At 48.6% G+C, this 26,394-nt stretch overlaps 1 protein-coding gene across 1 annotated transcript; it reads left to right on the top strand.

The window, feature by feature from the left end:
* Positions 1 to 1,817: 1,817 nt before the first annotated feature.
* On the top strand, positions 1,818 to 26,394 carry LOC135817609 (uncharacterized). The gene is made up of 11 exons (XM_065330828.1): positions 1,818 to 2,395; positions 4,807 to 4,951; positions 5,450 to 5,739; positions 7,326 to 7,446; positions 9,346 to 9,533; positions 10,606 to 10,738; positions 18,282 to 18,341; positions 21,007 to 21,084; positions 22,368 to 22,532; positions 23,575 to 23,673; positions 25,840 to 26,394. The coding sequence occupies exons 1-11, from the start codon at positions 2,322 to 2,324 to the stop codon at positions 25,972 to 25,974; spliced, it is 1,488 nt and encodes a 495-aa protein (XP_065186900.1). The 5' UTR covers positions 1,818 to 2,321; the 3' UTR covers positions 25,975 to 26,394.

The following is a 26,394-nucleotide window of genomic DNA, read 5'->3' on the forward strand; positions in this document are numbered from 1 at the left end:
GCAGCAGCCACTCCTAGTCTACAAGGTAATACACACACATTAGTATCATGGTACTTGCAGGTTAGTGAAAGTACAACACATATCCGACAATGACTTGCCTGGTTTGGTGATGTTCTTACAGACCGCTTCTTCTCCGAAGGAGCAAGGGACGGTGACTGCAAAATAACCGCTATGTCTGAATGTGTAGCGCGCGGATATTTCCTACACATGAAACGCCTCCGCTACATACTCCGTCTGAAGTATAATATTCTTTCCTTCACTATGACTATGAGCTCCCTGGCAAAAGCAGGACAGACGCTTATCATTGATAACCAAATGATTTTTGAAAGGAAAGAAAAAGCACGTGGGGAGGAAGAAGAAGCTCAACCGCCCAAACTAGCTGAAGTAAACGACTGAAATAACAGTTTTGCTTGCAGCAGCACCACTCCACGCTTCAAGCAGCTGCATGCTACTTCTTTGAATTCTGCCTGCGTTGTCCAATCATGGCAGAGGTCATGAACTTTACGTCATGGCTAGAGCTTGCAGACATGCGGAAGTAGTCTTACTTCCGGACCGTTTAGCATTGGGCAAGCAGCCGACGCTCGCTATGATCATGCAGGCCGCTAGGACTGCAGTCTGCACCGAAATCGAAGTGCAAGTAACGAACGTTTCAGGAACAGACATGTTTGACTGTCTGCCATGCGTTGCTGCCAGTGCCAGAGCTAGAGTTAGCCTAGAGCAGTGCTATCGCGACAAGTAATTTATTTAGTTTGCTTCAGCACACGTGCTCAGACGAGTGTCGTCGATCTACATATTCCAGCAGCAATCGCTAGTCGTCCGCTTGTCCTGTAGATCTACTGGAAAACTCCACGACACCATCCAGCCTTCACGAGTTCGGCAGTGCAGCAGGTCATGATGAGGTCTCGTCTGCGTCGCGAACTACAGGATTGTCCAACATCCGGAGTGCACCACCGCTAGCGCTCGTGCCCCCATGACCATGTCCATGATGTCACGTAGACCATGGTAGCATTACTAGCATAGGCATAGCCATACCATCTCTGCACTGCAGAATGTAACTAAAATTGCAATTATTTAATAATTGCAGGACCCCCCCCCCCTCCCTCCGCCCGAGTCTAGAGCTCTGACTCTGACTGAGTGCAGTGAAGTCACTGAAGTCAAGAAGAACTGTAATACTTGGCGCGGATCGGATGTGTGCCCATTCAAAGTTCAAGGCTGATTAATTTTTTCGAACTTTTGATGTCACTTCGCAGCTGCCTGAGCTGTATGCACTATGCTTGCCTCAAACTAGTCAAAGTCAAACTCCAACAAGTCCAACTCCAAGTCCAATCTTCGCTTGGTAACCAGGTTACTGCCGGTTGCTGCTACTGCTACTGGTTGCTGGGTAACTGTTGTGTGTGTGTGCGAGGCGGGGGGGGGGGGGGGGGGCAGCATACTCTGTAGACTAGTGTCAGTACTAGTACTAGACTAGTACTAGTAGTAGATCTACTACTACTAGTACTAGTACTAGTAGTGACTAGTAGTACTAGTGAGTAGCCACACTAGTCTACGCTACAGCCTACACTACTATTACTAAGTACTATCACTAGTCAGTCTAGAGAGTACAGACAGAGTATGCTGCCCCCCCCCCCCCCCCCGCCTCGCACACACACACAACAGTTACCCAGCAACCAGTACCTGGTTACCAAGCGAAGATTGGACTTGCAACTACTTGTTGGAGTTTGATGCATACAGCTCAGGCAGCTGCGAAGTGACATCAAAAGTTCGAAAAATCAGCTGATTATGCTTGCAGACGGCAGGCGCTAGTATATTCTAGTATCGCTAGCACTTGCAGTTCTGCAGCAGTTACTGAATTTATCTTTCAAAGATTGCTTGCACGTCCTTGGACTTTTAGCGTCCTTTACTTTAGTGTCTATACTCGTGGATCTAGTACCAGTAGGTCTACTCGATAGGTCACCTTCACCATCATCTTGCCAGCTTCGCGCCCAGTCTTCATATTCTATGTGCCTGCACGGCCGTAGATCTACGGGGATTTAGCCTATATGCTTTTCTCTGGTCTTATTTGTAGCCCAGAGCTATGTCACCGACATACCGATTCGCCTGGATATGAGTGATACCAGAGTAGATCTACTCGCGTGTTCAGCAGATCAACAGCACAGCATTGGGATCTAACGCGAGGTCACCAGGTCACCAGAGACGAGGAGAAAACTCCATAGTATTTACTGCTCTAATGTACACTATCCGCCAGCGAAGATAGTTCAAATCAACAGATCTGAAATCCTGCCTACAGCTGTTTGGAGTGCACCAGCACTGCGGCAGAAAGAATGGCTGACAAGTACGACCTGTTCTTGGTCGACACGCTAAAAGGAGAAGGCCAGAAAAAGTCCCAGCACCCATGGTATGGAATTGAGTAGTCAAACCTCTTTAGGCTGAATACCAAAAGACCGATGGTATTTGTTTGCAATAACGGGAGTTCTTCCTATGATCCAGGCCAGGGTATATTCTAGGACGAATTTCCAACCGGTTACGGTCCAATGAAGAGTCCGGGGCCCCCCCGTAAAAATTTTCAAAATACAACCCAAATATGGCACTCGACAGCAATTTTACAGATTTCTTGGTGCAAACCGTACAAACTCGTGACCCTAGTACCAGCCCACGCGGCTTCGCTGGAAGTATCCGTCCAGAAAAAAGCGTTTGACCATTCACAGCTCCATTCACCCACAGAAAAGTACGGGCGGTTGGAACTGATTTGTAACTTTTCAACCGGTCGAAAACCGGTTGGGGCGGTTCTAGAAAATTCCCTGTATCCATATGTTATACCCAGTAAATAGACACAAATTTATCCTATTGAGTTATCAATACAAGTTGTTCTCAAGCGAAAATCTACCTGTCTCAGTTTTACACTGTTGACTATTAATTGTTGAGGGTTCAACTATTCTTTAGTCTTTTTGCCATATTCGCACTTTGAGCCTGAGGGCATGACCATGCGCATATGCAGAGTTTCCACTGGGAGCTTAGGGGAAAACCCTCTTGGGAAGTGAATGAGTTTTCGTCAGGTAAGGGGCCGTCCGTAAATACATGTATTTACTTAGACTTGGACGTCTAACAGGTGTTTCTTTCTTGACCCACCCACCCACCCCCATAAACGCCCCCCCCCCCCCCCCCAATGAAGATATTAGAGAGGTTCCGCACTACGTAAAGTTGAGCAACTTTACGTTAGTGGGCGGGGAAAACCCGTGAATTCGCGAGTTTGCACTCTACTTACGGAAAGTTGTCTACGTAGAGTACGTAGATAGGGCTCTGATAACGTAGCTGGTCCGTAAGTGGATTGGGGTACAAATTTATGACTCTCTCCCCACGTCGATCTGGTCGTACACTGCCGCGTTCGGAGTTGCCAAGGGCAGCTACGTGATTTGAAAACTCCGTATGGCGGAACGCAGATTCGCATGCAGTTTACGTAAGACTTTCCGTAGATCGACTACGTTTTTTACTAACGTAATTACGTTATGCGGAACCTCTCTAATACCACTCATAATAAACAGCATTCTATGCACACCGTGCATACACACCATGCATACACAGTACAGTCGACTGCACGTACATGTATTATGAACTTGCATATAGCGAATTTCGTGATATAGCGAACACTTGTCCAGGTCCCTGTTTGAACCAATACGAAATTGACCCTTTATTGCGTACAGTTTTCGTTTATAACGAACCAAATCACACCTACAAGTCGTTTCTGGGAGTACGGAGTATATCATTGATAGTATGTGTCCCTGTCTACTCCGCCGTGACGCGTGCAGTGTAGTGCATCTCAACGCCTACCTGTACTAGCTTTAGCAGTGCCACATCATGTACATGTACACGCGCTGTATGGTATGCATGCACTCCGAAATGTATTTTTTTGAAACGCATTGCAGGCGAACCCACCCACCAGAAACGCCTGTTAGACGTCTCTAAGTAAATACATGTATTTATTTACTTACGTCTAAGGGGACGTGACTTCACTCTTTGAGGTGAGCTGCAGAGGGAGTTTCATGGTACAGTGTACTCTTAGTCTCCATGTCCAGGGCCAAGTGCCAGGATTTGCATGTTTGGATCAAGGAATGTTTGGTTCACCGATGTAGGGACATCAGAGTCCTTGTGAAATCAGCTCTTGTCCGTATTAACTAGTGGTGTGCACGGGTAGTCGGGTACCCGTGCTACCCGTGAGGACCTCGGGTAGACGGGTACTGAATCTTACCCGAAAACCCGAAGTCACAGATGACATCATGTAGAAAGAGAGAGAGAGAAGTCTACAGTGCATGTGTACACATAACTCACGCATGTCTACCCAGTTTGTAAGGGAAGGGGCCGGTGTGCATTGTGGTCTTACCATGGAAACATTACCCGATCGGGTACCCGTGCTACCCGTGGAAAACTACCCGGACCCGAAACCCGAAGAAAATGCTACCCGACTCAGCCCTAGTATTAACTAGTTAGGAGATTAAAAAGCTGATGCGAAAGTAGCTCTCATGCCTTTCGAGCAACTGTCCGGCCATTTGGATTCTGATAAGATTGTAGGGATGGCTGCATTGCAGCCAGTGGCCGAAATGGCAAGGTTTTACATTGCTTTGCAGGAATGTGGTCCTCGACAAACTCAAGCTACTGTTTGGAGTTGAAAGCTGGATGCCGCTATCCTCTGCAAAATATACATCATTCTAGGTAGTGTGCTATAGTTTCATGTATGGTGGCCTCTTTAATTCCTTACACCTATGCTCTCCTTCGCCTTTGCCCTCCTTCGTCTTTGATTTCCTTTTCCTACAGGTATAGAGAACGTCTCAGAACAAAATATCTTGACTCGCAACCAGCTATGGACGCAAAGCAGTGGACGTTTGTCAATGACACGATAGATGACTTCAGACCTGATCATCACCCTCATCCTCATCCTAAACTCAAACTGCTTTACAAGGTGCAGGCATGTAGTAGTCTTGTTCTAGCGTAGGAATAGCCAGCACTGGTGACATTTGGTGCAAAAGAAGATATTCACAGGCGTGACTCAAACACATCACCCCTCTCTTTGTCGGGCAATACTGTACTGATTAGGCCAACACGGATGCCAAATACCAGTGGTCCTCTTACCACACTGTTTCCCTCCCCAATAGCCTAAGTTCTCAGACCATACCTACTTGAAAAGGGTTACGGTGGGTTGTGCGTTCGTGTCAGTAACAGGTGCCAGTGTTGCAGAAGACGGATGCACGGCTGGGAAATTAAAACACTGCTACGCCGATTAGGTTACCAGCCATGAAACGCGTGCACGCGCACACACACCCACACACACACACACAAGTGCAGAGAATGAAATAGTGGTAGCGACCTCTGCGATAATTTTGTAAGGAATGTGGGGGTACCAACTTCCTTGCAAAGAGAATTTATGTTCTATTCAAGGTTCTTCCTGTCCAATCTGCAGAAAAAGAAAGAAATGGGTCCTGTCCTCCTATCTTCATCTTCATCTCAAACATCACTGGGACAACGTCAGCAGCTGCAACAACAGAAACATCGTCAGGATAAACCTGTGCAAAGTGCCAAAGCTAACCAGCGTCACGTGTCAGCGGCAAATCCAGCAGCAAGAGTGTCTGGCATGGACACAGCTCGACACGCTGAGCAAATTGAATCACGGCATAGGAGAATGTCACAAGATAATAGAACAGTGCCACACGGATATCCATTGTCAGGGGCACCAAGCAAACTTCCGAATGAGTAAGTTTTGCAAAGGCAGAGGAAACACGCAGGAGATCCTAATTGTGAAGTTCCTGATTGAGGATCCTCATTGCGATTAAAGATCACTCATAAGACTAACTTTCATGTTAGAAGAATTACATGCATGTGTGAGCCTATTGGACAAATCACAGATAGTTCACTATCAGTGTTTAGAACGAGGTCTGTCTTGCTGTCTAGGAGACGGCCGATTGCGACGTTCCCGGCAAGGGCCTTAGCAGAGTTTAGAGACCGCTCAATAGTATTTTACTCCTCTTTGATGACGCGTTCAGGGCCTTGTATTAGTTTAAAGCCCACTGAATTTTCTCTGAACATGTGCGCACAAGTATGTGTATGCTACAATATAGTACAGTGTACTTGTAGATCCTGAAGTGAACTCTGCAAAAGCTGTACAGTGTACAACCAAAAGCTACGCATTTGAACAATGTGTACAGTAATTGGCTCCCGTAAGCTTTCGATGTACGATTTCCCTTTGTCCTCAGCTGGCTGAATCCTATAAAAACAACCCAAGATCGAGCTCACTATACGTAATAAAAGGGGAAATTCAAGGCCCCTAAATAGCTCGATTCATAAGCTATCAATAAAAAACAAGTTCACAACAAGAGTGCTGCATTTCATTTGCTCGAATATTTCCCCACGTATGAAAACAACAATACTACACAATATACATGCACAGATAACGGTATACAGTCAACTCCGCTAATAACAACTACGGATATAACCACAATTCGCGAATAACGACAGAATTTCCATAGAGCAAAGTCCCATCTAACTGTAATACATATAATGATATAATGAGACTTCGGGTATAAGGACACTTCGCGAATAAGGACACTTTTCTGATGCCCCGCCGCCGAGTGTCGTTATACTCAAAATTGACTGTACATGTACAAGAAAATGTGTTCTACTTGTTACAACTCAACTCAAATTGGTAAAGATTATCCTAACCTTGTTTGAAAAAGATATCTGCTTGGTCAGCTTCTATGCGAGGGAAATAATAACCTCGTTCTAAAAGAGTGAAATCATGGCAAGTCAGGGCGTATGGTTTGGTTGCACCCTCCATGTTAGCCCTCAGGCCTACGGCGCTGAGGCTAACCAGACAGGCACTAACAAGCCATACGGACCTCCCTGCTACACACTCACCTATAAGTATGGACTAAATAATTACCTGTTATAGCCAACATAGTCAATCAGTCCCTTATTGTTCTAAGGTTTGGTCATGCACAAAGTGACCAACTGACTCAGATTTGACCAACACAATACATGCTCACCCACACATGCACAGACACACAGGCACACACACTCACACATACACTGTCTCTCTCTCTCTCTCACGCATGCACGCACGTGTGTGTGCGACACTGGACAAGTTGTTGGTGCTTGCTCGGATCGTTCTTTTTGACTTTGGCCGCTCAGCTGACCAGCTTACCTTCCATGGAAGTGGCCGGCACAAAGTCGGAATACTAGGTACGTACAAGTACTTCTACTACATCAGCACAAGGAATTAACCACTACAACAGTCAGCCTAAATTAGGGTAACTTGTCTTTTTTGGTGTCTTTGCCTTTAGTAAAGTGCTTCCAAGCAGAGCACGTGGATTGCAACGAGCACAGCACCATGAAGACAAGGTTATAGCACAGCGTCAACCAATCGCATGGCAAAATATTGATATCAATCTGACGCCAGAGATGGTAAGTGAGTCATTTTCGCATTCTTTCTCTTCTCTTGCCAGTCATGCCTTTCAGCCTTTCAATACTAGGTTCATCAGAATACACAGAGACCGTGAAGCTGTGCTGCATGAAACTAGAACCGATTGGTAGGACGACTCATGTACTTCACTTCACATTGATACCTACAGCTACATGTCAGTGCTACCATCTAGCCTGATACTGTAGTGTAGGTCAGCAACTTTGATAATGACTACTTGAAGTACTCAAGTTGCAGGGGCGTAGGCAGGGGGGGGGGGGTGCTTTGGGTGCCAAAGACACCCCCCCCCCCCCTCACAAATTTCGATCGTGGACACTGGTCCGCAGCTGGTTCGAGAGAGACCGTTTTACGCGGAGCGCTGATCACATGTGCACCTCTGCACATCGCGCACTGTAGCAAACCGTGTTGTTCAGCCAGGAAGTAGTAGGTATTGTACTAGTGCAGTTGAGTAATTTGTCTGATGATTGGCCATTTTGCAATGAAACTTCTAGTCAGTTGCACCTCCGCTTCGTACCTACCATTGTGTAGCATTACGTCAGACCTCAGCAGACTCAGCACATGATTTGTATCGCACTCCACGTGTTTTGTTAGAAGCAAAGAGTCCTACAAACACGCCATGGGTAGAAGTAGCAGCACAGTCCATTGAAAACACACATCAGGCGTAGCAGTTTGTTCGCTTTGTTTTGTATAATGTACTTGAAAAAGTACATGTACCGGTACATGAAGTTCTGACGGTTGAGTGTTCGCATTGGAGGTTGTGGAAAAGCAAGGAAGATTCTTTCATGTGTTTCAAGTGGCTACGGTACAGCAGCATAACAGTGACAGTAACGTTGAAGTGGAGTTTGCGGTGTTTGTGGGAAGATGGGGTACGTTTGATCAAGGATGCCTTGCTGCACTATCGAACACGACGAAGAGAAAAAGGGTCCAGAAATCTGACTTTGAAAGTTCGATGGAGAGTGTGATAATTTTGGAGAAAGCTGCATCCAGGGCTAAGCTCATCATTAGTTGTAAGCAGGAAGTAGTAAATATTACCACTACCTGGTTGGAGGTTTGCCATGCACTGATTGATTTTCAGCGTCAAATGCGGGGCTAAATTTCTCCCCCCCCCCCCAACATTTAACGAAGGAGATTAAAGTAGCTAACAGTAGCATTGGATGATGATCTATGCAACGGGTCTGGGTGGAGGCCAGTAGTGACATCTATGCAACGGGTCTGGGTGGAGGCCAGTAGTGACATCTATGCAACGGGTCTGGGTGGAGGCCAGTAGTGACATCTATGCAACGGGTCTGGGTGGAGGCCAGTAGTGACATCTATGCAACAGGTCTGGGTGGAGGCCAGTAGTGACATCTATGCAACGGGTCTGGGTGGAGGCCAGTAGTGACATCTATGCAACGGGTCTGGGTGGAGGCCAGTAGTGACATCTATGCAACGGGTCTGGGTGGAGGCCAGTAGTGACATCTATGCAACGGGTCTGGGTGGAGGCCAGTAGTGACATCTATGCAACGGGTCTGGGTGGAGGCCAGTAGTGACATCTATGCAACGGGTCTGGGTGGAGGCCAGTAGTGACATCTATGCAACGGGTCTGGGTGGAGGCCAGTAGTGACATCTATGCAACGGGTCTGGGTGGAGGCCAGTAGTGACGAGATGTGTAGTACTGGAATGAACAGTACAGGAAGCGACAAAACATGAGACAAACAGCGCCCCGTACACGTATAGTTAATCCACCGAGGGGAATAAGGTGATTTGTGTGTGTGTGTGTGTGTGTGTATGTGTGTGTGTGTGTGTGTGTGTGTGTATGTGTGTGTGTGTGTGTGTGTGTGTGTGTGCGTGTGTGTGCCGTGGATGTTTGCACATGTGTTTATATGATGGTTTGCACATGATAGAAGGAGAAGTTGATAAGAGTATTGGAAGGTGACCGAGTGGGTGGCACGAGCTCTGATCTGCCAGAAGGGCATCATACTCGCTCACAATCAACACCGAGTGCCAAGCGCAGTAGTGCCAGACTCCACAGAGGGAGTAAGGCACCAACTGGTGTGATACCAAGTGACCATATTAGCACTGGTCTTCCAAGGTAGGCTTTTTCATATCATAATAATGTCTCAGATGTAAGAATAAATTCTATCGTGTACGAGTACATGCTATGAAGCCTTTTTGTACAATACCGTATTTTCCGGAGTATAGTGCGCACTTTAGATGTGCTATTTTAGGCCCTAAATCGCAGGTGCGCACTATGCTCCGAATATGAAATGCATGTACTTCAATGCAGATTGAAGTGCGCACCGCCAATGAAGATTGGGGGTACGCGTTATACAGAGGTGCGCACTATACTCCGAAAAATACGGTAAACAGAATCCCCAGTGATAAAGAAGAGGTTGGTTTGTAAAGTAATGAGAAGAGTAAATGAGCTCCCAAAAAGAGTGTGCAACTCTGCATCATGTGACATGGTCTCCAATGGCGAAAAAACTCACATCACGTGTTCCAAATACAATTTGTACTGCACACAGAAAGGCTAAATAGCAGCTTTTTGGCTCTCCAACATCCCAAAGAAGTCGGTGTTTTTCAAACTTCGTTATGGGACATATGGCACGCTACCAGTGTCATGACTGGAAATTTCTCTAGCAATAAGTTTGTGAAAGAAATTGGTTATTCCCCATCTAAGTACTCCCATACAAAGTCTATCTCTCTGATGTCACAGAGATGGCCTATTATGGGCAAGTTACTGACGTCATCATGATTTCACCAAATTTAGTGAAAACTTCAAGCTGTTTCAACTCGGAAAAGGCTGCTCCGATCAAACTGGGACCTTCACCATTGGAATCAGTGCATTTCCGCTACCAGTTGTGAAGTTTTCATTTTAGGGTGAACTTCCCCTTTTAATTAATGCCTGAAAATAGTCATCCCATGCATCTGGCGTGCTCCCCCAAGCTCTGTCTGCAGGCATTGAGCACTGTGGACTCAGTAGTCAGTAGTACATACTGCTTGTTTACAGCAGGCTGATATTACATGATCAGATTTGTATTGTGTAGAGACACATTGGTTGTAAACACCAATCAAACGTACATAGCGGTAGCAAATGCTGAAAACCTGTAATTGTGGATTCCTAGAATCATCATTATGTGGTGTGCATTATGTTGGACATACAGCGCTACCTTGCCAAGTTATCGATCTCCATCACCCGGTACTCTACCTCGCATCAACCGATCTTCCCAGCAACGAGCAAACCAGAGCACAGTATATCACCCAAGCCAGAAAGATGCCATGCTTGAGATTTTTGAGGTAGGCAATACTGCAATTGTTGCTTGCTTGACAGCTTTGACAATCACCCACTTCAGAGTGCCTAACTTTTTTTAGTACTCATGTTAATTGTTGTGTGTGTGTGTGTGTGTCTGCGTGTGTGTGTGTGTGTGTGTGTGTGTGTGTGTGTGTGTGTGTGTGTCTGCGTGTGTGTGTGTGTGTGTGTGTGGATGTGTGTGTAAAGGTGTGTGTGTGTGTGCATGTGTGTGTGTGTGTGTGTGTGTGTGTGTGTGTGTGTGTGTGTGTGTCTGCGTGTGTGTGGATGTGTGTCAGTGGCGGATCTAGGGGAGGGCGCGGTGGACGCGCGCCCTCCCCTCAAACAGTTCGATTTTTTTTAGTGCATGCACATGGGCAGTTGCGCAAGTGTTTGCACATGCTGTGACAAGTAGTTTCTAGTGTCAGATAAGAAAGTTCTTCTGAACACGGAGTAGTTGTTCTCTTAGACTTTGGTTGACTTTTAGTTTTGAAATTAGTGTTCAGTTGACGAACTTGTACAGCTAAGTCGGTGAAGGGGATGGCGCACCGCCCGCCCAAGCGGCTAGGGAGCCTACAAACTCTCCACGGATTTTTCGCAAAGCGAACTTGCGCTTCGTCAGCTGCTCAGTCGAGCGATCCGTCTTTGGAGGAGAATTCGGACCACCCCGAAGATCCTGAGATCGAGGTCTGCTCAGACTCTGATCTTCCCCAAATGGAATCCGAAGTAGATTCTGACGACGATGGTGGGACTGTCAGTAGTAGTGATGCGAGTCAGGAGCGTTTACCTGTTGAAACTATCGCAGATGACGACGTTGTGACTGTCACGAATGTGGCTGGTGGCACTGCTACGCAGCGAAGTTACTCGGATGCTGTTGATGCAGCTATTGGCGGTGCAACTCTCAGCGATGCAGAAAAGCGCAACATACTTAACTTGGGAACCGGAAGCCTGATAAGCAGACGGTGTTGCCATCTACTATATCTAGGGATTATCCCGACAGCCGCCGAAAGACCGGTACTTCCACTCGCTCGCTGCTACTGAAGTGGTTTGAGTGGCTTGCCTATTCCGGAAAGGCTGGCGAGGAAGGCGTTTTTTGTGCGCCGTGCGTCCCGTTTCCTACATTGCATCGACAAGGATCAACCCGAGGTGAATACCTCATCATCCATTCTTACTGCTGGACATGGCCATCCAAGTAATCGTATATTTTATTATTTTGCCATTGTTCTCGATCTCAGCAGGTCTTGAGCTTTGAAGCACTATCTTTACACAATTCAATGTAGTGCTGCTAACGTTATGTTCTACTACAGCCAGAGTCCTCAATGAAGTGGTTGAAAAAGTGGGAGTGAGTGCATGTGCTAAAATAGTAATTCTACATAACCGCTAAGCCTATGACGTAAAATAGCCGCTATGTCGTAATGTGTACAAAATACAGGTGCCGCATAGGTTCCCTTTCATGAATATTACCCGCGCCCTCCCCTCAGCTGAACTCTGGATCCGCCGCTGTGTGTGGATGTGTATGTAAAGGTGTGTGTGTACCTCCCCAGTTCTATGAGCAACATATGATGCAAACAGCGACAATTTTAATGAACTACAGGAAGTATGTGTACCAGTCTGCAATGTGTGCTATGGGAATGAGGCATGGCTTACCCTTCGGTTGGTATGGGAATGAGGCATGGCTTACCCTTCGGTTGTATGGGAATGAGGCATGGCTTACCCTTCGGTTGTATGGGAATGAGGCATGGCTTACCCTTCGGTTCTATGGGAATGAGGCATGGCTTACCCTTCGGTTCTATGGGAATGAGGCATGGCTTACCCTTCGGTTGTATGGGAATGAGGCATGGCTTACCCTTCGGTTGTATGGGAATGAGGCATGGCTTACCCTTCGGTTGTATGGGAATGAGGCATGGCTTACCCTTCGGTTCTATGGGAATGAGGCATGGCTTACCCTTCGGTTGTATGGGAATGAGGCATGGCTTACCCTTCGGTTGTATGGGAATGAGGCATGGCTTACCCTTCGGTTGTATGGGAATGAGGCATGGCTTACCCTTCGGTTGTATGGGAATGAGGCATGGCTTACCCTTCGGTTCTATGGGAATGAGGCATGGCTTACCCTTCGGTTGGTATGGGAATGAGGCATGGCTTACCCTTCGGTTGGTATGGGAATGAGGCATGGCTTACCCTTCGGTTGTATGGGAATGAGGCATGGCTTACCCTTCGGTTGTATGGGAATGAGGCATGGCTTACCCTTCGGTTCTATGGGAATGAGGCATGGCTTACCCTTCAGTTCTATGGGAATGAGGCATGGCTTACCCTTCGGTTGTATGGGAATGAGGCATGGCTTACCCTTCGGTTGTATGGGAATGAGGCATGGCTTACCCTTCGGTTGTATGGGAATGAGGCATGGCTTACCCTTCGGTTGTATGGGAATGAGGCATGGCTTACCCTTCGGTTCTATGGGAATGAGGCATGGCTTACCCTTCGGTTGGTATGGGAATGAGGCATGGCTTACCCTTCGGTTGGTATGGGAATGAGGCATGGCTTACCCTTCGGTTGTATGGGAATGAGGCATGGCTTACCCTTCGGTTGGTATTCCATGAAGGCAGTACAGTAAAACCTGTGACTAAAGACCACCCCTTGGGGCCAGAGAAAGCGGTCTTTAGTGGCAGGTGGTCCTTAGTTAGAGGTTTGCACCGCACAGCCATACATAAATGTGAGACCGTTCCGTGCCTGGCGAAGTGGCCTCTAGTACCAGGCTGGTCGCTAGTCACGGTGGTCTTTACAGGTTTTACTGTATTATGAAATCTACTTCAAGTAACTGTTACAGTCGAATGCCACCTATCCGCTCGCTAGTGTTCTGAGCACGTGTGAGATCCGACACGCAAAGACTGTAAGAGATCAGGAGACTTCTTGAAGTAGAATACTTTGTTCAAGCCAACGCAACGTAACTTCATTAGTTCGATAGTTCGCTTCAGGGTTGTGTCGAGTTAGCCATAGCTTTCCTAAGATGACATCGTAGCGGGACAATGGGAACACAGTGAAATCCTGCACATCGCTAAAGTCCTTGACGACCACATTTAGCGAGCCCAACGTCTGCATTGGCCGGGAACTGGTTGAACCATCAGCCAGCTTGACTTTCAGCATGTTTTCAGACTTGTCTGTGGGGAGGCTGTACTTCTGGTCTAACGCCTCAGATATGAAGTCATGTGTAGAGCCGGAATCAATTAACATGACTGCGCGACGACCATTGATCCTTCCCTCCAGATGAGGAAGGTCATGCTCGCGGAAGATTGCAATAGACCCGCTTCCAGCTTTCACACACACACCTTGCCGGTTGAAGTGCCTCCACTGCTGGCTCAGATATACTATTCTCCTCTTGGTGCACTTGACTGACATTATCCGTGTCCTGGAGTTCCAGGATACTGAACCGATTACGGAGAACAACCAGATGCGACGAGACAGGTGTGGCCGTTGTTGTCAGTAGGCGCACCCCTCGCTGTACTGACAACCAGCGTTTAGGGAAGGCTGTGCACTGCTGCCACGTAACTGGCTGCATTCCCTCGTGATGTGTCCCGGATTTCTGGCATCGTAAACACAACCTCTCTTGAAAGCATTTCTCGCGTTATTTCGCAGACACCTGCGTGAACCCGACTTGATGTTGGCCTTGATTGCGATGTTGATGAGCTGGTGCGCTTTGTCGGCTGGCTGCTGGCGTTCTCCTCCAAGCAACAGCCATATGGCTTCCCGTCATCCTGAGCTCCGGATCCCCGGTTCTGTTGCTCTTCTAGCTTGTGACAAGTTCTCCGGATGCTCTCGAAGGACCCTGCTGCAAAGCTCTGGCGCTAAACCGTTGACGAAGAGCACACCCCTCGATCGTTCGTCGAGTTCGGGGACTTGTAGACTCAGGGGCGAGAATCGGCTGGTGTATTCCACCAAATCACCGGCCTGCTGAACGTTGGACAAGGACATGCGCACTTGCTCCTTGTCGTGTTGCGGACCGTAGACATTGGCGATCAGAGCACAGGCCAGTCGTTGAACTGGACATTTGCCTCCAGAGAGGAGATAACCCACAATCTGACATTTCCCTCCAGGAAACCTGTGGCATAACGGTAATCACTGGCAGACTTGTTGATCTCCTTCGTAGCACTGGCAGACTGCAGATCCAGTGACCGTATGGCCAGGTCCATAGCAAATGCCCAGTCCTTGAACTGTGCCGAGTCGCCGCTGAAGCTTGGCGGTGCCTTAACGTATGCTGGACGTCTTGGCGTATCTGCTCCTCTATTTGCCTGTTGGCGTACTCTGCCGCAGGTTGGTTACTAGTGCGGACGTTCTGCACTCTTTCCTTACCCACTTGTGGTGTTAAGGTAGATGCCATACCCGGTCGTCTGAACTCCCTTGCTTTTGTTCACCGACCTGGCTTTCTATAGCAGGGGCCGGTGCGCTATGTGGGGCAAATCACACCTTCATGCCTGTTTGGTTTATAGGCTGCCTTGTGAGCTGTTTGTGAGGTGATGGCACCTTTTGGTTGTGGCTAGTGCAGTTTTTCGTTTTCTCCGGTAGCTCTGAGCTTTTTGGCTGTGGCTAGCAGGGGGCAGCTTTTCCTTTTCTCCGGCGGGTTTGGGAATCTTGTTGACGCCTTTGGCTATGGCTAGCAGGGGGCAGCTTTTCCTTTGGCTGGGTGCAAAGCGTCTTGTGGCTTTCTCCTGGTGTCTAGGCCTTTCATCTCTTTGGGGCTTTCTACTGGTGGCAATGGCAGGGATTCAGAGTTGACCTTCTCTGGGGGGCAGCAGGAATGGGCTTTCTACTGGTAGTAATGGCAGGGGTTTAGAGTTGCCCAGGCCTTTCATGTCTTTTGCTCTTAGCCGTACTGTCACTGAGCAGCACCTGTTTGTCTTCCACAGCCAGTTGTATCTTTCTCTGGGGGGCAGCAGGATTGGGCTTTCCCAGCTAGTTAGCAGAGGCTTGGGTGCTTTTTACTGCTTCCGGCGGTCTTAGCTCTTTTCTCTTTGGTTGTGCCTCTGCTTCTAGGGCACAGGCTTCTCTGAGTGGCTGTACAGGCGGCTTCATCCCTTGTTGGCTGCTACCTTTGTAGGCCGCATCTATTTTGTCCTTTTTGACTCCGGGTGCCTTCTTTTGGGGGTTCAGAGAGGGCTAGGCTTCTATTTGCTCCCTTGGCTGTCCCTATTGAGGGGCTGGTGGTTCGCTAGTAGGGTCTGTTTACTGGCCCCGGTTACTTCAGGCTTCTATCGCGGGTGGCAGCAGGATTGGGCTTGCCCAGCTGGTTAGCGGAGGCTTGGGTGCTTTTTACTGCTTTCTCCGGCAGCGACCTCTAAGGCTGAAGGGTTTCCCCCGGCAGCGACCACTGAGAACGAGGGTCAGAAAGAAACAGGATAGGGCCAAGCGTCCCCAGCCCCTAGGTTAAATCAACTAGGGTCTGGAAATAAGAGGGCCGGAGGTGAGTAGACCTAACGGCCCGGGGGAGGCGCGGTTGGCGCCGTTACGAGCGAGCCAAGCTCATTCTCTCTTTAGTGGTCCAAGAGACAAAGGTGAAGGGTCTGACGGCAACGACCTCGGCGGCAGCGACCTTTAAGAACGAAGGTCAGAAGGACTACCTCAGGCCAAGCGGTGGGCAAGGCCAAGTGGTGGGCACCCCAGCCTGTCGGCTAAGACAACTACAGTCTGGGAATAAGAGGGCCGTGGGATGAACAACCCACAACGGCCCGGGGGAGGCGCGGTTGGCGCCGTTACTGTCGACCCAAGCTTGTCGTTCTAACCGATCTTCGATCGAAAATCCAAGGGCCGGAGGCGGGCGGACCTAACGGCCCGGAGGGAGGCGCGGTTGGCGCCGTTATGAGCGAACCAAGCTTGTCGTACCGCCTACTATCGTCAGATAATTCAAGGGCCGGAGGCGAGCGGACCTAACGGCCCGGAGGGAGGCGCGGTTGGCGCCGTTATGAGCGAACCAAGCTTGTCGTACCGCCCTCTATCCTCAGATAGTCCAAGGGCCGTGGGATGGACAACCCACAACGGCCCGGAGGGAGGCGCGGTTGGCGCCGTTATGAGCGAACCAAGCTTGTCGTACCGCCTACTATCATCAGATAGTCCAAGGGCCGTGGGATGGACAACCCACAACGGCCCGGAGGGAGGCGCGGTTGGCGCCGTTATATGATGAACCAAGCTTGTCGTACCGCCCACCTCTGAAAGAAAGTCCAAGGGCCGTGGGATGGACAACCCACAACGGCCCGGAGGGAGGCGCGGTTGGCGCCGTTACTGTCGACCCAAGCTTGTCGTACCGCCTACTTCATATAGAAAGTCCAAGGGCGCGGCGGACGTGCGGTGCAGCCGTGCCCGGAGCGAGGCGCTGATACCAAGAGGCCAGCGCCGCCCAGAGCCAAGCGCCTGCGGCCGGGTTTTTAGGCCGCAGTGACCCAAGCGGTGGGCAAGTTCAGCGTTCACAGCCTTCACAGCGTTCATAGCGTTCACAACGTTATTTAAAACTGCGCTCGCTGACGGCTACCGCTCGCTTGCCCTGCACTGATGTGGCCACTGGGTTCACATCAGCTTGGGAAAAAAGGTGGGAAACCAAGCTCCCAGCCCTGTTGTAAATCGTGAGGGCTGTCCGCTTAGTTTTTTTTTTTTTTTTTTTTCACCGGTGACTGGGCCGGCTGACATGGCGCCGGGAAGGCTTGCTGTAGACTGCTCTCTCCGTTCAAGCAGTTGACAAAGCTTGTTGATCTCTTTCGCAGCATGGACAAAGAATTCTGCAGAGTGCTAGGACCGCGTAGAAGAGAACCATCCTCTGTGCTACCAGTGTAACAGATCAGAAGACTTAGAATACTTTGTTCAAGCCACTGCACAGGTTATATAGCAGCATAGTCACAGCAAAAGGCGGAAAGGACATGCTGAATGTGGCACAAGAAAGTAGAAGAACTCATTCTGCATATAAAAAGGTGTGACCTGTCAGGCTGTCACAAAGACGGGAGGTACTAGGTTTATGACTCCCTGTTGTGAATCTCCTGATCCTGTCAGTATGGTTGGATAGGTGACATTTGACTTGAAATGAGAATGGGTGTCATAACACAGCTGAATACGGCCGAACACGGTTGAACACGTTTGAACATGGTTGCATAAGGTTGAACACGGTTGCGTAACAGTGATTTCCCCTGGACCACACCTCCATATCTACATCACTTCAACCTACTAAATTGTACTTCAAGTATTATTATCTGTATGCGTAGTGGTCCTTACGCTCGCGCCATCATCCCAAGAAAGAAAGAAACAGCGTCTTAACTCTGTAACAGCTATATACACTCAGTCTCCGAACAACTATCTGTTCGACTTTTTTTAGGTCTCATCAGCAGCGTGACCAATCGTTTATGTGCGTGTGTGTGCGTGTGTGTGTGTGCGTGTGTGTGTGTGTAGGTGTCAGTTTTGGTTCTGCCAGTGAAAGTCGCTGGTGTGTGAACGACCGTCTTGAAGTGCATTATTATGGCATTACATGCACAGCTGGTTAGCGCCATCATGTAGTTGTCTGTGCTGTTCTCTTGTCCACAGGAGCCAGAGAGTGCAATAAGAAAAGTGACTGAAGGTTTGTGTGACTGGGCTGACAAGTTGGTAAGTGCCTGTTGTACATGTAGCACTGTATTGTCATGCGGCGGCTTCTACGGGTACAGGCAAGCCCGCCGGAACCGGTCTGGTTGGTCAGGTTATCACCGGTCCGGTTGGTCAGGTTATCACCGAACCAACTTTGTGGCTACCAATGCATGTTTGCTACTGATGAGGGTATATGCCCCCCCCCCCCCCCCCCCGTATTATACACAAAGTAGGAAAGACTTTGGTACGACCAGACCAATCGAAAACTCCTTCCGGCGGTCCTGAGTCATGTCGTGTGACAGGTGTGATATCTGCTCACCATCTTGATGGGCAGATGTGTGCATTGGTGGCTTTAAAACATAAAGTCTTAAAATCAGAAGTAGGTGTACATAATTGCTCCTCTATTTAGGTAGCATGTACACCATCTTGCAACATGATTGTCACACTCTTCCATGGAAACATTTTACGGTGGATTTTGGAATGGATCCGGAGTTGTGCATGTTTCCAAAGTTTTGAGTGAGACAACTCCAACAAGTTCTTATCAAAATCATGTAATGTTTGTGCGTATCCCCCATCTTGCGAACATGAGGGAGGGGGGGGGGGTGATTCAGGATCGGGTCAACCACAACACAAAAATCTCCCTAATTTGGTCACGTCCCCGGCTCTACCACAGTACCAGGCACCTCTGTGGACCAGTGAGTAGCAATGCTACTACTACACGCATACTTGTTATGGTGTTGTACAGGTGCTACAGTTATAGTGTCATCAAGAGTACGCAACCCCAAGAGTGTGCAATTGCCTGTACAACCTCTTATCCAGTGCTACGACAGCAGAACTTCACATGTCGGGACATGGTTCAATGGATTATGCTGGCAAATAGCGCAAAGTGACCGCTAGAGAGCTGAATCCAAAGCAGGGTTGCGCCGGGGTTGCTTACAACCTGTATCTGTCATGCACAGGGCACAAAATTAATACTGTGTGCGTTTTTTTCATGTGATGTTAAGTTCTGCCGTCGCAAACCCCATTGACTGGAGTTGCTAGTCTATACTCTCAAGTTGTAGTATTGCAAACGCTGCTGTACATGTACCACAGGGTATAATACATGTATGTGCATGATACATCAGGGAGTCCTAACGTACAGGGAGGCAGCACTGGCGACTGTAGCACTAAATTATGTGGGTTTGGACCCGAGGCTGTCAGTTACAGTTGCCTTTGGGCAGAGCCAATTTATACATGTACATGCATTTATACACACTCTCATGGGGCATATTGGGAAAGGAAATACAGTTTCTTGGCCACTTTGTATGTGCTAATGGTTTAGCTGGTGTTATTTTTCCAAGGTTGCGTTTCCGGGGACCACGCCCGCGGTCGACCGAGGTTGTCTTGTTGGAGAAAGCCTTGCCTGGGACATGCATGGTTATGTCTTCGTTGTTAGTAGCTGCCCATGATAGAATTCACTGGCGCTGTGTTGCGTACTCTTGTCCTCTGGCGCAATAAAGGCCTTCGGGCTGTGGGCTTATGATAACGATGATGATATGACATCACTTGCCTGAGCCACGCTTAGGATCAGTAGGTCAAAGCCGCGTTCGCATGTTGCAGACTGCAGAGACCACGGACCTTGTACAATTTCTGAATCTGGGATCGAAATACACATTGTGTGCATACAATGATATCGGGTTGTCACCCTGGGTATTGCGAGAAGAAGGTAGCTGCTCCTAATGTTCCAGGTTGTGCTTCCTACCAACTGCCTGATATTTAATGCTGTCTGGAGCACATGAGAAGAATATCGGATCATCCACTCCCAAACCGGCAAGAAATCACCACACCCTGCTCAACACATACGGAGAATTTACCTGTCATCCGTTGAAATTGAGTAGGCCAATGAAAGTTGTGCTTCGAGAGCACTACATGTATGTAGTGCTCTCCGAGCCTAAACATTACTAGGGATACCCACTTACAGTGAAACTCCGTTTCCAGTGCGACAAACACTTCGTGAGCACCAGGCAAAAGTGTAGACGCTCTGACGCTCTTTTTGTGTGCTCCGGGCGGCAGTCGTTAGTCAGTTATGTGTCAGTCAATCGGCAGGAAGTGCAAGCTCCAGCGTTAGGAGCAGCCACCACCGAAGTCGCAACATCTCAGTTCATATTGTTATCCCCGAGCGGGCGTGCGACTGGATGGTCAGAATTGCCAGTGTCAGTTTTGTACAATTCGTTTTCGCAAAGCTTCCCTTTCCTTTATCTCTGATATTGCTGACCCACCCAGGTTGGGGGTGTGTTACTTTGCTGCTTCGAATTGTAGTTAGACCGCATTGTCATGTTATTGTAACTGGTCTCGTCATCGTCCTGTAACACTCTGCATTCTTTGTTGCCGTGGGACTTAGCTTGTGCACATTTTCGCTGTGCTCACCTTCCCCTCTTCGGTCTTACCTAACTGTGAACCTTCCAAGTTGGAAGGCTGTTGGTTTGCACACTGGAGATGTGTTAGAGCTAGGTCTCAGGTTGTTGAATGTCTCAGTAGCTCGTCAGTTTTTGTGCCCTGTTATCGCACTTTCTGACTGCTCATTATCTTGTTACAGTCGAGGATAGTTGCTTCATAACTCGTTCCCATGAGTATTTTCTTCTATTTTACTATACTATACAGTATCTGTTTCTAATGCTTTGCTTCTTCTTGTTGATATTTGCTACAGAAAACAGTAAAAGAGGAAACTGTACTTGATCCAGAAGATGTGTGCAAGTTATTTGCAGAGGCAAAGGCTGAAAAAGGCGTAAGGTGCCGAATGTTACATTGCATGCTTGAAAGTGTGCTTTTAGTGAAACTGCTATTTATAATGCTAGCTCTCTCTCTGTGTCTCTGTTTGTGCCTCCGTCTCTGTTTATCTGTGCCTTTTCTCCGTCTATGTATGTCTCTTTGTCTCGGTATAGTTCTCTCTGTCTCAGTATGATTGCCACGTTACTTAACTGGTTCTCCCACTCAATCTTTCATTATCTCTATCTCTGTGTGCCTGTGTGTGTGTCTGCCTATTTGTCATCTGTCTCTCTGTCTCTGTCTCTCTGTCTCTCTCTCTCTCTGTCTCTCTCTCTCCCTCTCTCTCTCTCTCTCTCTCTCTCTCTCTCTCTCTCTCTCTCTCTCTCTCTCTCTCCCTCCCTCCCTCCCTCCCTCCCTCCCTCCCTCTCTCTCTCTCTCTCTCTCTCTCTCTCTCTCTCTCTCTCTCTCTCTCTCTCTCTCTCTCTCTCTCTCTCTCTCTCTCTCTCTCTCTCTCTCTCTCTCTCGCTCTCTCGCTCTCTCTCTCTCTCTCTCTCTCTCTCTCTCTCTCTCTCTCTCTCTCTCTCTCTCTCTCTCTCTCTCGCTCTGTCTCTCTCTCTGTCTCTCTCTGTCTCTCTCTGTCTCTGTCTCTCTCTGTCTCTCTCTGTCTCTCTCTGTGTCTCTCTCTGTGTCTCTCTCTCTGTCTATCTCTGTCTCTGTCTCTCTCTCTCTGTCTCTCTCTGTCTCTCTCTGTCTCTCTCTGTCTCTCTCTGTCTCTCTCTCTCTCTCTCTCTCTCTCTCTCTCTCTCTCTCTCTCTCTCTCTCTCTCTCTCTCTCTCTCTCTCTCTCTCTGTCTCTCTCTCTGTCTCTGTCTCTGTCTCTGTCTCTGTCTCTCTGTCTCTCTGTCTCTCTGTCTCTCTCTCTCTCTCTCTCTCTCTCTCTCTCTCTCTCTCTCTCTCTCTCTCTCTCTCTCTCTCTCTCTCTCTCTCTCTCTCTCTCTCTCTCTCTCTCTCTCTCTCTCTCTCTCTCTCTCTCTCTCTCTCTCTCTGGCTATCTCTGTCTCTGTCTCTGCCTCTCTCTCTCTGTCTCTGTCTCTGTCTCTCTCTCTCTCTGTCTCTCTCTCTCTCTCTCTCTCTCTGTCACACACACACACACACACACACACACACACACACACACACACACACACACACACACACACACACACACACACACACACACACATGTGCGCGCGCACGATCAGGGTCTCCCTTCTTATTTATTTCTCTCTCTGTTATTTCTACGATGATGTATATTGCTGCTCAGCAAGAAGATGGTCTGTTTGTCCTGCAAGAAACTGCACTGCCACCGGACTTGACTCATGGCCGGAGACACACTCGTTCGCCAGCAAAACCCAGGGAGGCTTTTCCAAGTCTAATGGAATCGGAACTTTGTCGACAGTTCGAAATGGGAGCAGGTATTTCTGATAATGTAAGACATTATCAGAGGATAAAAATCTCAATACCAGTGTCGTTGTGCTGCATACAGAATTACAATGTTAGCAATGAAGAGCAATCTGCACCCGGCATGACCACTGTGTCTTTATAACTTGAATCAGTAGGCCCTATTCAATCACTGTGCACTATTTCCTCAGTACGTTCCATTTAGTTACACCGTTCACCCTGTTCTATCCGACTCCGGGCGCTACACAGGTTTATATGCAAGGGTGTCACGTATAGAAGCAAGAGTACATACCCCCCCCCCGGAGTGTGCAACGTCTGATCCAGCTCTGCGTAAGGTCTTGGTCGAGCGTAGTCGGATCTTCTGGTGTCATGTGTACGCTCCACATCAGCGCAAGGCCGGTCTCGAGGCAGGGCACCGTTGTTTTGATGAGACAGTCCGCATGACTCCCCGGGCCCCCCTCAGATCTGTACGGTATTGTGACGCAAAGAACCGATTATGCTCGACCAAGACCCTATGCAGAGCTGGATCAGGTGTTGCACACTCTGAGGCACTGCTCTGTTAAAAATCAGGTTTTCAATATTCGCTGTGCCCACTATCTTGCTCCATCACCTCCCCCACTCGCCAGTGCTGCTGATGTGATGCTGCCAGCCCCGCTGCGACCATCTACACCGCCCCTGCCCTAATAACTTTGAGCCTGCTGAGTTTTGCTCCGGAAAGAGTTCAATTTTCTCTCACATCAAACGTCTCCCTAGCTCCTGCATTGTATTTTCTAAGTTTTTTTCTTCGAACGCCACCCTCACTTATGTATTATAGAGGTGAGGCATCCTCAGCTTCATAACTCAAAGAGAAGTAGTGAGCACACATGCTCTTTTTCTGGGCACTGCAAGTTCACAACTCAGTTCACTGCATCATTATCGACATTTCGGCAAATTACCATCAGCAAAAGATCACAGGTTTTTTTCACTCATGTGCCGGGGTGTTGGCAATAACACCCTCCCTCGCTGGTCAAAGTACACCGTGCGTACTGTTGAGATTACAAGCCCCGTGTTTTGTGTGTTTCCTTTTTCAGACTGACCAAGCTTGCGAACACTACAAGCCGAGAGGAAAAGTCAACTATGGAGCCTGGTATCTTCCAAAACATTTGTGGAAAGTACAGCAGTCTGGTGAGGTAAGGCTGGCATTCTGCTCATGCAGACGGTGCGTCTTGTGCGTCTTTGTGTGCGTGTGTGTGTGTGTGTGTGTGTGTGTGAGCGATTTTACCTACCTCGGCAGTACGATCAGCGACGATGGAGAGCTGGATGCCGAAGTCACAACTCGTCTCGCCAAGGCATCGAGGGCGTTTGGTAGCCTCCTCCAACCAATTTTCCGGAACTCGGGTCTATCGCTTGGAATCCGACGTCAGGTCTACCAGGCCGTGATCCTTACAGTGCTGCTGTATGGTTCTGAGACATGGACGCTGAAGGCACCCCTCCTGCGCAGGTTGGACACGTTCCATCGACAGTGTGTTCGCACGATCCTGAGTGTTACCCGAGACCAGCAGTGGCAGGAACACCTGTCAAGTGAAGACTTGGCGAAGCGCAGCGGCATGCCAGCCTCGCTGGAGGAGGCCATTCGTGCGAATCGCCTGCGATGGCTTGGTCACCTCGCAAGGATGGACGACACCAGGTTGCCAAAGCAGATCCTGTTTGCGGAGGGCACTAACACGCGGCCCCGCCATGGACCCAAGCGTCGTTGGAGAGATGTGGCAGCTTCAGACCTGCGTGCGACCGGTATCCCGGAGGCGCAATGGTACCACCTTGCTCAGGACCGGAGGGACTGGCGCGAACGTAGCCGTCGGAAGCCACCAAGCCAGCCCCAACCAAGAGTGTTCGTCTGTGTCTGCGGCCCCGACTTTCGCCGTCCGAATGATTTATCCCGACACAAGAACTACTGCCTCGCCTAATAGCTATCATCGCCTTCGGCGATGGGCTTTCCAAAGGTCCAAAGGTGTGTGCGCGCGCATGTGTGTATGTGTGTGTGTGTGTGTAACCTGTAGGAAGACTACCTTCTTGCCGAAGTATTTGGAAGTTGGACTGGTTTCAGCTATATAGCTTTCATGGCTGAGGCAGTCGGTATGTCTGTTTGGCCCTGGGTTCCCAGTACTCAGTCGCCGAGGCTGGTTGGAAAAGTAATTCACATGGCTTCGCCAGTTGTGTGGGTTAGACAGTTATCTGGCGCTAACGTTAGTCTTGATCTGTTTCATTCAGGTTCAGATCCGCTATCGTTTGCTATAAAAGAAAATCTGTGGGTGCACACCCAGTGCATTTGCAGATTTGTGTGGTTCTCTTGCGACAGGCGTATACATTGCGTGTGTGTGTGTGTGTGTGTGTGCGTGCGTGTGTGTGCGGCAAGCATGTGTGTGTGTGTGGGGGGGGGGGGGGGGGGGTTGTGAGTATCCGAATTTGTATGTGAATGCATACCTGCGTGAGTTTTTGGCATGTATGTTCTGCAGTGTTGCTGTGATGGACAGGGGTATGTACACTCTGTCCCCACAGAATAACGCGACAAAATCATAAAATTATGCGCATAATTATGCGGGCGAAAACAGGCCATTATGCAGCAAATTTGCGGTAAAATGCGGTCATTATGCACGAGTTATCTGTCATTGGTACAACTTTAGCGTACAGCTTCATGCAAGTATACAACTTTGTCGTTCGAACTCATGGGCGGGTACAACTTTGTTGTGCATTTTCAACATCATGCACTATTTTCTTGTCCATTCCCATGGATAACGCAGGTTTTGTGCAAAATTTCTCGAAAACGCGGATGAAAGCTAGTAACGTGGAAAATTGCGCGGCCGCGGAATCGCGGTATCCTGTGGGGACAGTACACTGTAGGTAGACACTACTAGTACTAGACAGTCAACAGTACATTATACAGTCGCGTGTGCCGGTGGCCTTCAGGGGGGGGGGGGGGTTCCGGGGGCCTCCCCCCCCCCGGGAAATTTTCAAAAAATGAAGCAAAATCCTGCATTTTGAGCGAAAAAGGGGGGGGGTTCCGGGCACCCAGGAACCCATACGGGGCATAGGTAGACACTACTAGACAGTCAACAGTGCACGTATAGGCTATTCAGACTACAGCCAACTGTGACCACGTTTCTACGACTCAGACGCATTTGGTCAGGGATTGTGCTTAAAATTTTGAAACACGACTGCATCACCATCGAAATTCAAGTCCACACGTGATTTTGGCCGTAGTCTGAATCGACTATAACATATAAGTCTTATATGCTCTGAGCTATTTTCAGTGACAGATGTCTGGGATATGTGTGCATGCGTGGTTCGTTTCCCGCTAGGAACTTATTGATCCAGAGGAGCATGCTAGAAGAGTAGCTGCAAGCGATGCAGAGAGGGAGGAGAGGCTAATTGGCACTCACACCATTCTCATGCGCCTGATAGCTGGAGATACTATTGATCTTTCACAACCCTAGCTGTGATGCTGGCAAACCTACTCTGCGTACATGCATGCATGCATTGCATATGTGTGTGTGTGTGTGTGTGTGTGTGTGTTTTTCTGTGCTCCTGTGTTTTTACCGTATGTGCTTATTTGTGCCGCATGCTTCCATACATGTATACCTTGTGACAGCTATCGGTGACTTGTGATTACAAGACAGGGTAATAACGAAGACTGACGTCCAATTATTGCGTGTTGCTACATGTTCCCTCAGTCTACATATTCCCTCAGTCTACATATTCCCTCAGTCTAATCCCTTATCTCCTGTAATAGTTCCGCTGATATCTGTTGTGGGCTATCGTCTGACTTAACTACATAAACTCCTTTTTAGAACTGGTATATGATTATCATATTATTTTTTTCACAAAGGTTTTATTTATACGATGTAGGTATGGCA

The sequence above is a fragment of the Sycon ciliatum genome, chromosome 5 (assembly GCF_964019385.1).
Source record: "Sycon ciliatum chromosome 5, ocSycCili1.1, whole genome shotgun sequence".
Classification (NCBI taxonomy): domain Eukaryota; kingdom Metazoa; phylum Porifera; class Calcarea; order Leucosolenida; family Sycettidae; genus Sycon; species Sycon ciliatum.

Bases quoted from the DNA above. Each gene is read 5' to 3' on its own strand.
- LOC135817609 (XM_065330828.1), top strand. From the start codon at position 2,322: ATGGCTGACAAGTACGACCTGTTCTTGGTCGACACGCTAAAAGGAGAA. The intron at 4,952-5,449 runs GTGCAGGCATGT...TCCAATCTGCAG, and splicing joins AACTCAAACTGCTTTACAAG to AAAAAGAAAGAAATGGGTCC. The intron at 9,534-10,605 runs GTAGGCTTTTTC...TTGGACATACAG, and splicing joins ATTAGCACTGGTCTTCCAAG to CGCTACCTTGCCAAGTTATC.